Source organism: Danio rerio, chromosome 21 (genome assembly GCF_052040795.2).
Source record: "Danio rerio strain M-AB ecotype USA chromosome 21, GRCz13ab, whole genome shotgun sequence".
Lineage (NCBI taxonomy): Eukaryota > Metazoa > Chordata > Actinopteri > Cypriniformes > Danionidae > Danio > Danio rerio.
In genome coordinates this window covers 24,857,034-24,873,967 of record NC_141041.1, presented here as the reverse complement: position 1 = coordinate 24,873,967, position 16,934 = coordinate 24,857,034, and the positions used below count along the sequence as shown (strand labels likewise).

General features: G+C 35.4%; 1 protein-coding gene across 34 annotated transcripts in view; it reads left to right on the top strand.

Annotated features, from left to right (window-relative positions):
• ncam1a (neural cell adhesion molecule 1a) overlaps positions 1–16,934 on the top strand; it is a 411,497-nt gene that overhangs the window by 235,639 nt on the left and 158,924 nt on the right. For 7 of the 34 annotated variants that reach the window (XR_015519422.1, XR_015519421.1, XM_087299161.1 and 4 more), the window contains exon 1: positions 9,213–9,289. The exons of the other annotated variants lie outside the window; for them this stretch is intronic. Coding sequence is in view for 5 of the 7 variants with exons in the window: in XM_087299161.1 (XP_087155287.1) it covers positions 9,271–9,289 (19 nt within the window). In the remaining 2 variants the exon portion in view is untranslated. Of the gene's footprint in view, positions 1–9,212; positions 9,290–16,934 lie in introns of those variants that run through there. 34 annotated transcript variants of the gene reach the window in all.

Here is a 16,934-nt window from a genome sequence, read left to right as displayed (position 1 = left end):
ATAATAATTTGCAGCCTCTGTTGCCTAGAAACATATGGATCTCCACTAGAAAGCAAGAACACAATGCTGGTTTGCAGTATGTTGTGAATAAGATGCAGGGCAGGAATAAATGCATCGCGTGCTGTCAGATTGCGGCAAGGAAAAGTTAACAGGTTCGGTCACTAGGGACATTCCAGCCAAACACATAAATCTTATCAGACAACTCCATGACCCCAAAAAAAAAAAAAAAAAACTGCTACCATTGCTGGACTTGATCAATGCCAGGCTTTATATCGAGTAGCAAAATGGTTTGACTATGTGTAGTTTCCACTGAAAGAGACTATCTCAGGCTAAAGGGGGCAGCTCTTTTTGTGCACTTCATTAGTTAATTAGAATACATGCACACTGGCCCTATTGTGCACGCCATCCAGAAGGACAGACAGAAAGAGAGAGAGAAGGCCCTGCACTTCTATTCTCATAAATGCACCTCCAAGCTTTGAGAAGTCAGTGACCGGAAGGACTAAATCATAAGTTCATTATGCTTAGTCATTCCCGGGTGTAGTGACTCTCTTCTAACTGAAACATACTCTATACAAAAGAATAATGAATCAATGTAGAAGGTTAAATTACGCTGGCTTGGTTTGGTACACTGTTGCATTCTGAAATTTGCTTATCCAAGTAAATGTGTGTGTGTGTGTTTGTGTGTGTGTGTGTGTATATGTCATAATGTGCACCCATTGGCCACTTTATTAGGTACACCTTACTAGAACCGGATTGGACCCCCATTTGTCCTCAGAACTGCTTAATCCTTTGTGGCATAGATTCAACAAGATACTGTAAATATTCCTCAGAGATTTTGCTCCATGTTGACATTTTTTGCATTATTTGCTGGCTGCTCATCCATGATGCTAATCTCTCGTTCGACCACATCCCAAAGTTGCTCTATTGGATTGAGATCTGGTGACTGTAGAGGCCATATGAGTACAGTGAACTCATTATCATGTTCAAGAAACCAGTCTGATATTATTTCAAATTTTGTTTTTGTTTTTTGCTGAATCACTTCTGCTAAAAACTTCTGCTGAAAAGTATGAATGTAAAATTGAGGGAAAAACAGAGAGAGAGCGAGAGATAAATCAGAATGCATCCTGCTTTAAATAGCAAATGACAGCAGCAGTGCACACTTTTAATAAACAGATCAATGCTGTCAGCTTGTGTTAACGCTAATATAGTTGTTGTTGTTGTATCTAAGTGTTTCGAAACTTTATCAGGATGTCTCTCTTAATTGTGTTTATAGAATTCCACCATAATCAATTTTTCAACAATGCTGATTTAAATCTCTAATGGTGCACATTTCCTAGCTCAAGCTGATGCCTCAGGCAGACTGTCAGATGGAGAATGATGTTGTTAAAAGCTGGAGCGACCCTGGCAAACATAATGAAAGCCTTTGAAAATGACCCAAGTGCTCTTCAGCGATGAAGCCTCTGACAGACTGCTCTGCATGCATGAACCTGGCTGCCACTCTGTAGCTCCTGTCAGATGTGTGTTTTCACCCCACAGGTTTTTACATGTAGTTTATCTGCTTGCACTGCATTGCTCTCAGATTCTGAAAGCTCTGTCCTGTAAACCCCGTTCCTATGCTTTGCCTCATTAGGAACCTATTAGACAGACACACTCAGGCCAAGGGATTTATAGGGCATTTTCGGTAAGTGAAATCGCAGCCGTGTGCGTCAGATTTGGTGTTGCGATGTCTGAGTTCGATCTATGCTGCCTGACAAAGGAGACGGGCATCAGTATTCCTGGTGTCTGCCCACATCAAAGCGAATTCAGCGGAGCAGGGAGCTGTTTGATTAGCCGGCATCGATACAGCTTAAGATTTTAGCCTGCTTAAGACAGCTGACAGCGAAACAGGATTTCTTGTCTCCTTCTAAGTGTTTTACCAGTCCTCTCATGTCTGCATTTGCAACGGTTTGCGCTTGCTGATTTTTTTTTATTTTTTATTTTTTGATAAAAAGAAGTGCTTCCAGTAGTGTGGAATGCTCACCCAGCTTTTTTTTTAGGAAACCTTTAAACCCCTTGTTTTATATTAAGGCTGTGATATTCTTAAAGTGCAATAAAAGTACAAGCTGGTGTGACATCATTCTAGACGTACAAGTTGTCTGTGGTTGATGATATCATCTGTAGGTAATGCTCTGAGGCCCAGCCACGTTTTACATATTCTTCAGTTCATTTCTTCTGTTCAGATTCTTGAGGTCAGAAGTCTGTGAAATCAAGACAAACACTGTGAACAGCTACTTTATAGTATAAATGAAAGTTGTAATTCTAATTGATTGCAAATCTGATACTAATTTTTCATGTTTAATACTGTAAAGGTGTCTTTTAAATTCTTAAAAATAAGAATGTTCGCTAACTGCGTGTTTAACTGTTTATTGGCATTTTTAAAGCATATACTATCTCACAAAATATTAAAAGAGAATTTTTAAAGTTTATTTTATAGTTTTTCATATTTTATAAATGTTATATTTTGTATTTAAAAGTATATATTTGTCGAAACAATTGTGTGTAGACAATGTTGGTATAATGTGTGGGGGACGCTGACAACGGAGGTGCGGATCCAAATGCAGGTTTATTAACAAGAATAGTCAGGTAACAAATGGTCAACAGGGTCAGACAGGTACATACAGGTGATCCAGAGTCATAGTAATAAATAGGTGAATGGTCAAAAGGCTGGCAGCAGAAAAGAATAAACAATAAAACAAAGCGAGGATCAAACACAGCAAGTCAAGACAATGTGTGTGTGCGTGTGTGTATGCGTGCGTGCATGCGTGTGTGCATGCGTGTGTGTGTGTGAGTGTGCGCACGCAGTATTTAAAGTCCCTGTAATCAGTCCATAACGATCCTAGCAGTCGGAGTATGTATGTGTATTTTATTAAACTGAAACAGGAACAGCTTTGTGCGAGGTGCATGACGAAACTTGTCTATATACTGAAACAGTAGGTAGTGCTGTTACCTCACAGCAAGAAGGTTGCTGGTTCGAGCTTAGTCAGTTGGCGTTTCTGTGTGGAGTTTGTGGAGTTCTCCCTGCATTCATGTGGGTTTCCTCTGGGTGCTCCGGTTTCCCCCACAGTCCAAAGACATGCGGTTTAGGTGAATTGGGTTGGCTAAATTGTCCGTAGTGTATGAGTGTGAATAAATGTGTATGGATGTTTCCCAGAGATGGGTTGCAGCTGGAAGGGCATCCGCTGCAAAAAAAATTATCCTGGATAAGTTGGTGGTTTATTACGCTGTGGCGACCCCAGAATAATAAAGGGACTAAGCTAAAAAGAAAATGAATGAATGTAATCAAAATTTATTAATATAATTTGATTAATTGCCATATCCTGTCATACCGTTTTTAACATGTATAAGACATTTTTAAAATATAATCTCATAAATATAATAATATTAGTTTAAACATGTCATTTTAAATGTTATTGACAATACATTTCTTTACTTTAATTTAAATGGCTCTCATACTTCTCCATAAGTTTAAGCTCAGGAATGTCAACAGTGTGACGTTGCCCTGGTCTCATAGTCCTCAGCGGAAATCAAACTGGGCCAGGTTTACACCGATGCCCCCAGACAGCCATGAAAATGAAGCTCAACTCACATTCCCTTCCACTCACAGCTCCAATCATAAAGAATATAGCTCAAATCTGTTTTCCCTGGCTCATCATTAAGAGACCCGAGGACAGAATGAGAGCTGCAAATTTTCAGTCTAAGGCTGATCTCAACCCAAAAAAAGAGACCCTTAGGAGGCTCTGCTGTTTTAAAAACAGACATTTGTGTCCGGCCCTTTGTGTGGTCCTTAATCTGCCCCTATAAAGACCAGTAGCCATATAATTGCTTTCACATTTTAATGAGGGAGGGTTATTTTGGTATCATCCTTGAAAAAAAAAATGCTGCTTTATCAGAGATGCTCACTCAAAATTGAGGTTATAGATCTAAATGCGAAGCTGCATACAGCACATATCTGCGGTAGATCTGTATATTTATTGATTCTCATTCACAAACTTTGTTGTTTGATGAGTCATTTTTTAAATGTTAATTTAAAAGACCCCATTCAAAAGAGTCATTTTCGTGAATCAAACTACACAAATTGTGTTCTGTGTTAATTGACTAAAAGGACTAACTCTTTGACTCCTGGTCAAAAGAGTCTTGTGATTCTGTAATTACAATGGTTGTGCTTTGTTTTGGATTCTGTAAGAAAAATCAAAATAAATAAATAAATAAATAAATCTGTTTAAAAGAGTCTGTTTGTGATTTTGACCAAACTGGTCATGCTACAATGCCTTGACAGGGCCATTTTCTAGCTGTCTAAGTCCATTGGCATCATTCCTTTGGCCTGTTGTACATTTTGACTTGCTAAAAAGAACTGGCTCATTCGTTTGTCATTTATCTATAATTCTGACTAAACTGGTTGTGCAATTTGTTGTTGTTTTAGTTAAATGTTTAGAGAATTGCTTTGAAATAAATACATTTTTATTAAATGTTTGACATAATCTCAATTGAAACACGAAAAAGGGGCAGGACATAGTAGCTCCTTTGTTATATATGTATATATATATATATATATATATATATATATATATATATATATATATATATATATATATATATATATATATATAAAACAATAGTGTTTGGTTTTTATCAAAGGTCTGTTAGGAAAAGGGAATAAAAAGTGTCTTGAAGGGGGCAGGACATGTCAGATATTAGAGGACATTCAATTGGTCAGAACATTTGATGAGAAGCTGAAGTATGTGGTGATGTCATAAAATCAATGATTAATTTAGGCGTAAGTGACGAACTGCAAGTTTAGATGTTTATCTTTTAAATGTGAATTGTGTCACTGTTTTGGAGCACATTAGCTTATATATATATATATATATATATATATATATATATATATATATATATATATATATATATATATATATATATATATATATATATATATATATATATACATACATATGCTTAAAAATTATATACTGATACTAACTTCTAAAAAAATATTTTAATTTTATGAGACCCTACAAAGAAGTTGGCTCCTTTCTCTGTCAGCCAACCTTCTAGGAAGAAGGCAGAAGCTTCTGACGGAGCAGTGACTGAGAAATGCAGACCGCCAAAACACTCGGCTTTGTTTAGATTTTAGTAACTATAACTTTGGCTTTTTATTCAGTTTTATGGTCTCCTTTTATCTTTAACAATATAAGCTATAACATAAACTTGCCTTTTACTGCAAAAACGGTGTTTTAACGTGTGAGTACCATGGTAAAACAGTGTAAACAATAGGTCTCCGGCAGAAATGGTGACATAAACAAATGAATAACCATCCATAATTCAACACTATTGTGTCGGTGGACTAAATGTGTTTGATGGGATGTTTTTCTGTGGACTCTTACCTTTCAAAAAAAATAAACCGTGATGTACAGCAATGAATGCGTGTGTGTGTTGGTATTACATGATATGTACTTCATATCTAATAAGCGTTTTCTGTAAAACTTACACAAATTTAGCAAATACATTCTTTATAAGCTTTCCATTGAAAAACAACTAGCTGCAATGGGTGCTTAGGGGATGTAGCTTTAAACTGATGTAGAGTTTTTCAAGATTACTCTTGTCCTTTTTGGTGTAATCTATTCATAAACATTGACATACGGAAAAACAGCGCCTCAGTGCGACCTCGTCGGGGCGCTGTGGAAGGGGTTAAAGAGGTTGTGACTCTGATTAAACTGGTTGCTTGGTTTCTGATTTATTAATACAAACAGGGCTCGAAAGACTCAGTATTGACTACATAGACTACATGCCAGTGCATTAAGCCCAATATGCTAACAGAAACATGTTTTCTTGCCATTATTTTGCAGTACATCTCATTACATTTACTTTACAAGCAGTTTTTATCATCAACCATAAATCAGTCTGAAATGCTGGTCATGATTAATTGTAAAACCAATATATTTACACAACCCATTTTCTGTCCTATGCTACTCTCCATACAGCAGGCCATGTTTATGAGGGTCAGAGTGTGATACCAGTGTGTTTACAGTAGTTGGCCTGTTTCCATACACCTTGTCTGTTCTGAACACGGGATTGTAATGAGGTTCAGTTGATGGACGGCAGCATCAGACACCCCAACACCATTCAATCCCCTACCGCACGGCTTAGAATCAGGATTACCGGACATACCATCACTCTGTCTTCATTGCCGCTGAGGGACATGGAGAGACCACGGTCCACAGCGCAAACAAATTACACGCTCAGCTAAATGGCATGCTGGCTATTTATTTGCAGGAGAGCCACTCTCGATGGAGTTAAGTTCAGAGGAACCGTTGAATTCTCAATCTAGACAGACGGTCGTTTTGTTGGTTAGAGATGTAGTTAGCTTCAGGAACTGACGCTATGAGACTAGACATGTGCTGTTGGCTACTGAAGTGATACTGAAAGCTGGGAATTAGTCTACATTGGCTGATCTCGAAGGGAGGAGTTTTCTGCCTCGTCTGGCTCCATGTGATGAGCTCGCTCACTACATTGCACTTGTCTTTGTGAAGATCAAACGTCTTTTCAGCTTGACAGGGCCATTTTTTAGCTATTCCAGTCTCTTGGCTTCATTCTTTTCCTAATTCAGTCTGAGATTAAGGTCTCCTTGAAATTAAAATAGGACAGCACAGTGGCTCAGGAGTTAGAACTTTCACCTCACATCAAGAAGGTCGCTGGTTTGAGTCCAGTTGGTCATTTGGCATTTATGTGTGTAATTTGCATGCTCTTCCTGAGTTTGTGTGGGTTCCCTCCAGGTGCTCCTTTTTCCCCACCATCCAAAGACATACGCTAGAGGTGAAATGAATACAATCGGCCATAGTAGATGAGTGTGTGTGAATGAGAGAGTGTACGGGTCTTTCCCAGTGCTGGGTTGTGGCTGGAAAGCCATCTGCGTAAAACATATGCCAGAGTAGTCGGTGGTTAATTCTGCTGTGGCGACTCCTGATAAATCAGGGACTAAGTCAAAGGATAACGAATGAATGAATGAATGAATAAATGAATGAATGAATGAATGAATGAATGAATGAATGAATGAATGAATGAAATTAAAAATATTTTTTATTTATAAGGTTATGAGCTTGTATGCGCTTAAACAAAGACATTTAGAAGATATGTGACGCCAGACCACAAAAACCAGAAGTGTCAATAGTTCAAAATTGAGAATTTGTCATCACCTGAAAGGTGAATAAATAGGCTTTTTACTGTTATGTTTTTTGTTTTTAGGATAGAACAATATTTAGCTGAAATACAATTTGAAAATCTGGAATCTGAAGGTTAAAAAATATCTAAATGCTGAGAAAATCACTTTTAAAGATTAATTTTAATTAATGCACATAACTATTAAAAAATGTAGTTTATATATATATTTACTATTGAAATAATACTTACCTAATGTTCTATTCCTTTTTGCATAAAAAAATCTATAATATTGAACACTATAGTGTATTTTTATTTATTGACAAAAATATACCCATGCAACATACACTGTAAAAAATGCAGGGTTCCACACTATTCATTCATGTTGTCCCAACATAAATCGATTATATTAACTTGATAATTTAAGTAGATTGAACAAAAATTATTTTTAGTTGTCCCAAAATAGTCTCAAGAATTGTGTTATTTCAGCTCATTTTAAATAAGTAGTTTGAACAAGCAGGAAAAATAATTTTTGAGGGCTCAGAGTCAGACATAACCATTAAAACATGCAGTGTTAAAGTTGCTTACAATATGGATCAATGATTTTAATGACATTACCCCATTACTCTACAACTTCTAACCAATCAAATATTTTACTATTGTCGCTCATCCGGGATACAAACAGATATTGTGTGCAGTCTCCAATTCTCACTCCATCCGACACTGACTGGCAATGTCACTACTCGAGTCCTCACTTCATCTGATGCTAACTGCTGATGCTTCCTATCTGCTGCCCTCTATCCCACGGTGCCAACTGAACTTGTGATTGAGAGAGGATCAAGATGCTATCTGTGTCCTTTCTACAACCAAATTCAACCTCCTTATTCAATCTCTCCATCTTTCTCATTCAACAAAAATAACATATTGTTTGAACATAAAACGGCGAGTATGGTCTCATGAAATTAATATTATGTCTAAAAAAAAAAAACACTCACAATACTAAAACTAAGAACAAAACATGTCTAAAATACTCCTAAAGCAACTCACACTTCCTGTTTAGATGTGTATCTTAACAGACAGTGACAGCTGTATGTTGGCTCTCCTCTCACCAATCAGAAATCCTTTATTTCAGTATGGGAGGCGTGACAACATTTCAGCCAATCAGGCAGAAAAGATTTTTCCTGACTACGTTGGCATAAATAGTTTATGAAGGTGTTCACACTTAAAGTAGGAATGAAATGGAAATTAAGTTTGTCCATCCCCTTGAAATGATCCTGAAAAAAAACGGTTGGGGCATGAATTTGTCCTTTGGGAACCGATTGGATCATTGGAAGATGGGCGTTGCTAACAAAATAGAAGGGATGGCTGATGCAAAACTGACATTTTTGCACAGTGTGAAGATACCGAACTGCAGACATTTCAAAATACTGCTCCAAAATATCTAAAAAAAAAAATACCCAGGTCACGTGACTAAAGTGATTCAGAGATCGGTATCTACACACGCATTCCCAGACCTGACGAACATGCGTTTGATTGACAGTTTCTGAAACAAAATCACCATCTCCCGTTGGCTGGTGAACATGTATAGATAGGTATAGTGCAACTGTCCTGCAAGTGACCTGAGTTTGAATCCCGACTTATACAAGTACCCAGATATTGTGACTTAATGTCTTTTATTGATGTAAATCAGGTAGTGACTTATACAAGTACCCAGATATTGTGACTTAATGTCTTTTATTGATGTAAATCAGATAGTGATGTTGATGTGGGAAGCGAATGTTGTGGCATTTGATAAAAGATTCTAAGCTTGTATGAATTTTAACTAATTTATGAAGATCACAGATACACTGCACTACATAGAGTTAGGCCAAGAACAAAGGAAACATGAGGGTACACATAACAAACACCAGGGATTGCATGACATGACAACATGAGAGAAACATGATAAAGACAACCAATGAAAAACAAAGCACATGACTAAATCAACCAATGAAAACAGGACACACACTAAGGAGCACATGGCAGGATAACAGGGCAGGAAACAGGACAGGCAAGACAACATGAAACACATTTCAAATGGTTGTTAGTCATAACAGTGAGTAACTATTTATACTGTACATTTCACACACATACACAATCAGCATACAAGCATTTAGGACATTTAAAATTAAGTATGTCTGTTACACACAGTTACAGTTTTTCTAATGGTACATCGTGTAAAATATAAAAGGAGCATACACATCTGTCTACACTGTAAAAAAAATCATGGTTTTCTTAAATTTTTAAGCTGAATTATGACTCTGTTTAAATTTTATTATGTTAAACTGACTTAAAACAGCTTGCATAACTTATGAAATAAAGTTGGAACATGATTAACTTAGTTTAATAAGGTACAATGAACTAAAACATATGTCATTATCACTAATTGATCATATATATTTGTACACTGTATTGTTATTTGGTTATTTTTAGAATATCAATATGCGCCACTCTTCATATTCACTTTTCCGTTTAAATTATGTAGTTAAAGTCATGCATTGAAGCTGTGCCTTTCAAGGTACTTCAATGGACTTTTAAGTAGCGAAGCCTTGCTAAAGTTAATCTATTGTATGAGATTCATAAGGATGGCTGTGCTACAACAGAGCACCTGGTCTCAATGACTTTCAACAGTAAGTCAATTAACTCTAATTACAGCTTGTGGCTCAAGGCCTCACAGTAAGAGGCAAGACGTCAGGACGATCTACAGCCACACATTGAACCCGCAGACATGGTCTTCTCGCCTGCAATCTGCATCCAACCACCCGCCTCATAAACATCATCCTCTTTTGTTTAATTAAGACGACTCCTGCTGATCTCACACCTCCAGCTCGCTTATTCACACACAGGTGTTCTGTACTGTTGCTACACTGGAAGAGCAGAACACATTGCTTGAGGGAATAATGAATCAAGAAACAAAAATCCATACCATAAGAAAAATCAATTGCTGAAAGAATGTTCTGCTTTTATGTTTATTATTTAATGTTCAAGATACAGAAATGAACACAATTTATTCAAGTGTGGAATTCTGATGTAGAAATTCTAAGTATTGATAAGTGATATTGTAAATTTAAGTATTGGCAGTATTTATAAAACATGTTTAACATTTTGTACATTGTCTCAATTAACAATTTTTTGCATAAACAGAGAAAATATTATCTAAATCAGTGTTTCTCAACCTACATTTTAATGAAAATTTTATTGATTTTACAATAAAATACTGATTTAGATCAGTGGTTCTCAACCACGTTCCTGAAGGGCCACCAGCTCTGCACATTTTCCATGACTCCTTAAGCAAAACACTCATTAAGCAAAACACTGCATTAGCAGAGACTAAAAGGCCTGTAATGTCTGTGATAGACAAAGGAGACATCAGAAACATGCAGTGCTGATGGTCCTCCAGAAACGTGGTTAAGAACCACTGATCTAAAGCAGTATTTTATTGTAAAATCTATTACATTTTCATTAAGTTTAACAGCCATATACTGAAAATGTAAGTAAAAATAAATGTATTCATCAAAAAAACTATTTATAATTTGAAACATTTTTACAGTGTAGCAATAAACAGTTCAATGGATACATACATAACAAAATACAATTACTTTAATTTCAAAGTTATTTACAAATACATTTAAGAAATTATAAATATTAACAATCAGAACTTGAGAAATGTGGGTAGATTTTAGCTCTGGCAGGTAAGACTGCTGCTCCCACTAGCCATAAGGCTGGTTGGAAAAGCAGGGTTCGCCAATAAGGATGGTCCATGTGTGCAAATGTGATCTTAGAATCGACCGTTCGTGCGAGCAAAAGAAAGCAGATTATTACCTTATGAGAGGATGATTACTCGCGTGCACAGGTGATGTGATGCGCACTCCTGTTTACTTGCGTGAAACAACTGTGTGTAGAGGAAACCCAACTAGCGTGATTGGTTCTCTTCGAAATAGACTAGACAAAAAGCGATGCTTGTGTACCCACAGTCCTGCTCAAGAATGAATTTACACACACATATATATATATATATATATATATATATATATATATATATATATATATATATATATATATATATATATATAGTTTAGTTAGGGGGAGTGGCGAAGGTGCGGGAGGTGGCGCTGAGAGGGGCACCTCAGCCAATGAGGGCAGAGGAGCAGTGGCTCTAGCCACCGGGCCACCCTCCTGTACATTGCCCTGACTGTGTGCATGTAATTATCCTTGATATCCCTGATCATCACACACAGTTTTCACCTGATTTCTTTTGCTTACAGTTATTTTTGTAAATATAGTTTAATTATCATCCTTCACAATAACATTGCTTTAATGTGAGATTAACTCCCCATTTTTGTGTAGTAACTGTTTATTAGGGACCTTTAGTCAGGACAGATTACTGTGCATATTTTAGATACATGATAATAGAACTTTTTAAATTTAAAATTTTTTAAAAGAAAAGTTTTGTTGAATAAAAAGTACATGTATGCAGCTATATTTTGTTTGTTTTGACACTTTTAAAATGTGTGGCCAAGAAATAATAATTTCTTTTTGGTGTGGTCAGAGATAAATTTGGTAAATCCTTAATTTTGAGCCCTAAAAAGTTATGTGAAATAAAAATTAATTGCAATGCAACACAACCCATTTGCTCAAGCACAGTGAGCAAGCACATACACAACACACACAAAAAGTGAAATGAATGCGGAGACATGTGGACATAACACATCTAAATCAAGTAATTTTAGCATGTCAAAGTCACATTTATTTAGATACAATATATTTTCCAAACAACAAAAGTGTGGCTAGTGACCTTGGAAATCTACTAGCCACAGTGGCTGGAGATCCAAAAAGTTGATGTCGAGCCCCGTTAACAATGCTTTTCAAAACATGAATACATTGATTTTTAAATAGAAGTTTTATAATGTATTATATTATGTATATATGTATTTTTATTATATATATATATATATATATATATATATATATATATATATATATATATATATATATATATATATATATATATATACATATATATATATATATATATATATATAAATATATATATATATATATATATATATATATATATATATATATATATATATATATATATATATATATATATATATATATATATATTATACAGTGGTCCCTGGCTATAACGTGTTTCACAGCCTCACAGTTCCACTTTTTTGTGTGTGTGTAATCTGACATGCTTCTTTACAGTGCATTGTGTTCTGCATTCTGATTTGTGCAGTGTGTTCTGTGTCCTGACTGGCTGTAGATTATTGTCAATCAAACCGTGCCGTATCTCCTGTACAGTACAGAATGCGTTCAGCTTGCCAAATTTACATAAATCTTTGATCGCTAGCAGTTTGAATCTGACGTGATGTACTGTAGCCTATGTTTGTAATTTTTCTCTTACACCACAGTGTCATGAACTGCCAGCTATTCCAGTATGTTTTACACAGCAAATGCCCTTCCAGCCACAATCCAGTACTGAGTAACACCCATACAATCTTACGTTCACACTCATACTATTGCCAATTTTAGTTCAACCAATTCACCTATAGTGCATGTAATTTATAGTGCATGCATAGCACCCGGAGGAAACCCACACAAAAACAGGGAGAACATGCAAACTCCACAAAGAAATGCCAACTGGTCCAACCGGGCCTCAAACCACCGACTTTCTTGCTGTGAGGCAAAAGTGCTAACCACTGTCGCCCTAAAGGGAATGTATTTGATTGAACTTCTTGAAAAACAAATAAAGAAAGTGAGTAAATAGGTGATTTCCTCGGTGCTGTAATGTACCGTATATGCGAGGTGTCTCTCTCTGACATTTAGTTACCCGTATCTGCATTAAGCACAATTAGTATCATGCAGTCAGCGTTCCGTCTCTGCATTTTGGGATGAGCCCCACAGGTTTAAGCTGACACTGCAGACCGTGGGATATCTGCACCATTAAAGCTAATAACATATGGAAATGAACTGAACTTGTTTTTGGCAAGGGATATTCAAGTCATTTGAATCTGTGTTAGTCACACATCGAGAGGTCTAATTCGTCATCCTTAAGATGTGCCATGATTTAAAAACACATTTCACTTCACTGATATCACCACGGTTGTAGTAGATGTTTGCCAGTGTTAACTTAGAACTGCGAACTGACAGCTGATGCTTACAATTGCAAAACATTTTGCTGCGGTGAACAAAATTTAATGAAAACAGTTTAACAAAATATCAGTAAACTTATACAAATTTTTGATTTTAAGGTGATGAAGATGAATAAATTCATCCATGTGCACACTTATTCAACCACCAAAAGTATTTAAAAGATATGTAGAAATAGTTTTATTATTTACTTCTTTTCTCTCTATTCTTCACCTCTCTACTATATTCGTGGCCAGTTTCTTGCTTAAAAAACATCCAAATGACTGATAATCTTTGAGTTAGATTTAGAGCTGAGATAATAAATCTTCAACTTGACCATTTCTGATGTTTTGAGATATTTTGAAGACCGTTAAATAACCGTTAAAATCAGCTTAAGCTGGTTAGCAAGGCTTAACATAAGCTCAGTCTGGCTTTACCTGGTTTAAATGGCCGGCCAGATGGTCTTTCAGTCTGACCAGCTTTACAAATCCCAAATGCTTTTTTGAAACCATTAAAAGAGTCCAGCCTAAACAATTGTGAGACCAGCTAACTATTTATACTGATGATGAGTTGTTTAAGTTAGTCTTAGCTTTCTAATGTGCCTAATATTTTTACAACCGGTGGCCTCAACGAGACCTTAAACGTAAATAAATATATGGTAAGTTAAACAAAGCCAAGCATTAATATATGCCTATTCAAATAAAGAAATTTCTTTACTTTTCATATTAAAATTGTATGACAACTAATGTAACTGAAACAAAAAAATTGTAAACAATAAAAAATAGAAGTAAATAATAAATAAAAAATACAAAATCTATTAATAAAATAATACAAATGAATAATAAAATGATGTTATATATATATATATATATACAGTTGAAGTCAGAATTATTAGCACCCCTGAATTATTCACCCTCCTGTTTATTTTTTTTCCCAATTTCTATTTAATGGAGAGAAGATTTCTTCCACACATTTCTAAACATAATAGTTTTAGTTACTCATTTCTAATAACTGATTGATTTTATTTTTGCCATGATGACAGTAAATATTATTTTACTAGATCTTTTTCAAGACACTTCTATACATCTTAAAGTGACATTTAAAGGCTTAACTAGGTTAATTAGGTTAACTAGGCAGGTTAGGGTAATTAGGCAAGTTATTGTATAACGATGGTTTGTTCTGTAGACTATCTGAAAAAAAATTTGCTTGAAGGGGCTAATAATTTTGTCCCTAAAATGCTTTTTAAAAAATTTAAAACTGCTTTCATTCTAGCCGAAATAAAACAAATAAGACTTTCTCTAGAAGAAAAAACATTATTAGACATACTGTGAAAATTTCCTTGCTCTGTTAAACATAATTTAGGAAATATTTTAAAAAGAAAGAAAAATTCAAAGAAGGGTTAATAATTCTGACTTCAACTGTATATATATATATATATATATATATATATATATATATATATATATATATATATATATATATATATATATATATATATATATATATATATATATATATATTAGATATAGATTATATAAACTGAAAATAAATACGTTTTCTATTCTATATTCTTTCTAATGGTAATAAATAATAAATATTGACAACCACTAATCTAAAGCCAAATGTCATCATTTCCCACATCATGTAATTCTATGCCGTCAGTGTTTTTAACCCAGGACCGGTTTATCTGTGCAAAGCTTAAATGCATCAAAGTCAGTGTTGAAGTGGGACCAGCAGGTCAGTAGCGCAGGGGCTTTATCTTTCCTTGAGACAGACGCTTTTCCTCTTGCTCAGTCATGCTCTTTGCTTGGCACTTTACCGTCTGCCATCACCTCTGGCAGAGCATGTACACAGTTCTGAAACGAAGGTCGACGATCCTCCATTTCTACATCACAGCTGCTTTATTTATGCTGCCCTCTGGAGTAGCATCGCTTTGATCCGGGGATAAACACTGAATTCTTTCCAAAAGAGGCTGTTTGATATGTATCATGAAGGCATAAATGGAGCGTTCGTATACTTGCGGATTAAGCATGTTTCTTTTTTCTTATATTTATGGCAAGACACTGCAGAATACAAATGTTTTGTGTGTGTGTGTGTGTGTGTGTGTGTGTGTGTGTGTGTGTGTGTGTGTGTGTGTGTGTGTGTGTGTGTGTGTGTGTGTGTGTGTGTGTGTGTGTGTGTGTGTGTGTGTGTGTGTGTGTGTTTTTTAAGCACCTGTCAATTTTGAGATTTTGGACATTTTGTTTTTTTATAGGCGGATCATTCCTTCTGATAAATCAGGGACTAATTCAAAGGAAAATGAACGAATGAATGATTTTATTTATGTAATTTATATCTACAGTATATTCATTAAAGAGGAATGTGCTGATGATTTGATTATCCAATATATAGCCTTTTACTGTACATAAAATATTTATTTATTTATTTTTGCTGTTTGCAGTATTAATTAAATTATGGACCGATAAACAGACTTAAAATACCCTGTAAAACTATTTCCTCTTAAATATCAAAATATGGCAAGAATTTTGAACACATTCACAGGGCTCAATGACAAGGACTGCCTGATGGCCCGGGGCCAGCATGTGAGGTGCTCGGGATAGTAGACATGATCATTACTGACTACTGTCCCTAAAGTTTAATTTGTCTGCGACTATTTATCAGTTGCGTGCAAATACAGTCTTAGAATTGAGAAACAGGTTTTTAAGTCTTCAAATGCTACCTTTCCCTGTGATGTCGTAAGCACTATATTGGTTTTCAGTTTCTCTTATCTGATTGCATGTTGTAAGCATGTTATTTTTTTTCCATAACAACCAGTACAGTAAGAGTCAAAAACATCAAATGATGATACTAAAAGAAAATGTTTGTTTCTAACCTCTTGGAAGCAGACATTTATGAGGCATTATTCAGACATAGCTATTTACTTTTTTTTTGGTTGGGCCAGTGAAAATATTGGCAGGGCAAGTAAAAATCTAAACCACTGGTCTGATCAGGCCAGTAGAAAAAATCCTTAGCGTTGAACCCTGCTTACAGACTTTTCTGCAAGAAATGCGAGCAACCTTGCATATATTAATGAAATGTTGCTTTAATTGCAGGATTCAAATATAACATTTTAGAAAACTTGTTATACAGCAAAAATGTTTGCAAATTTTAATGTAATTAATCAACTAATGAAGTATGATTAAAGTATTTGATTTTTGCTTACAGCCTCTTGCCTTATGTTGGATTTGCGCTGTCTGCTTGTGTTCATGTCTCTAATCCTATTAGCTTCAGGAATTGTTCTATTACATGTGAGCTTTGCCATCACCACTTGTGAACTTCTCAAAGTAAAGCACAACATCACAAATAATTAGTTTCATGTCAAAGGCTTTGTTTATTGAATTGTTTGTCTTGCACGTCTCTTTAAACGACATTAATGCCCATCTGTTGGTTCTCCATGGTGTGGACCTGTGGTGTCATTTCTGTCAACGGGTTGCTTTATATTTGGGTTGCCTACTTTGATTCTGGGCTTAATTATTCAAGTTCTTCTAAAATGTGTGGGCGTTTTAATTGATTTTGAAAGAGCA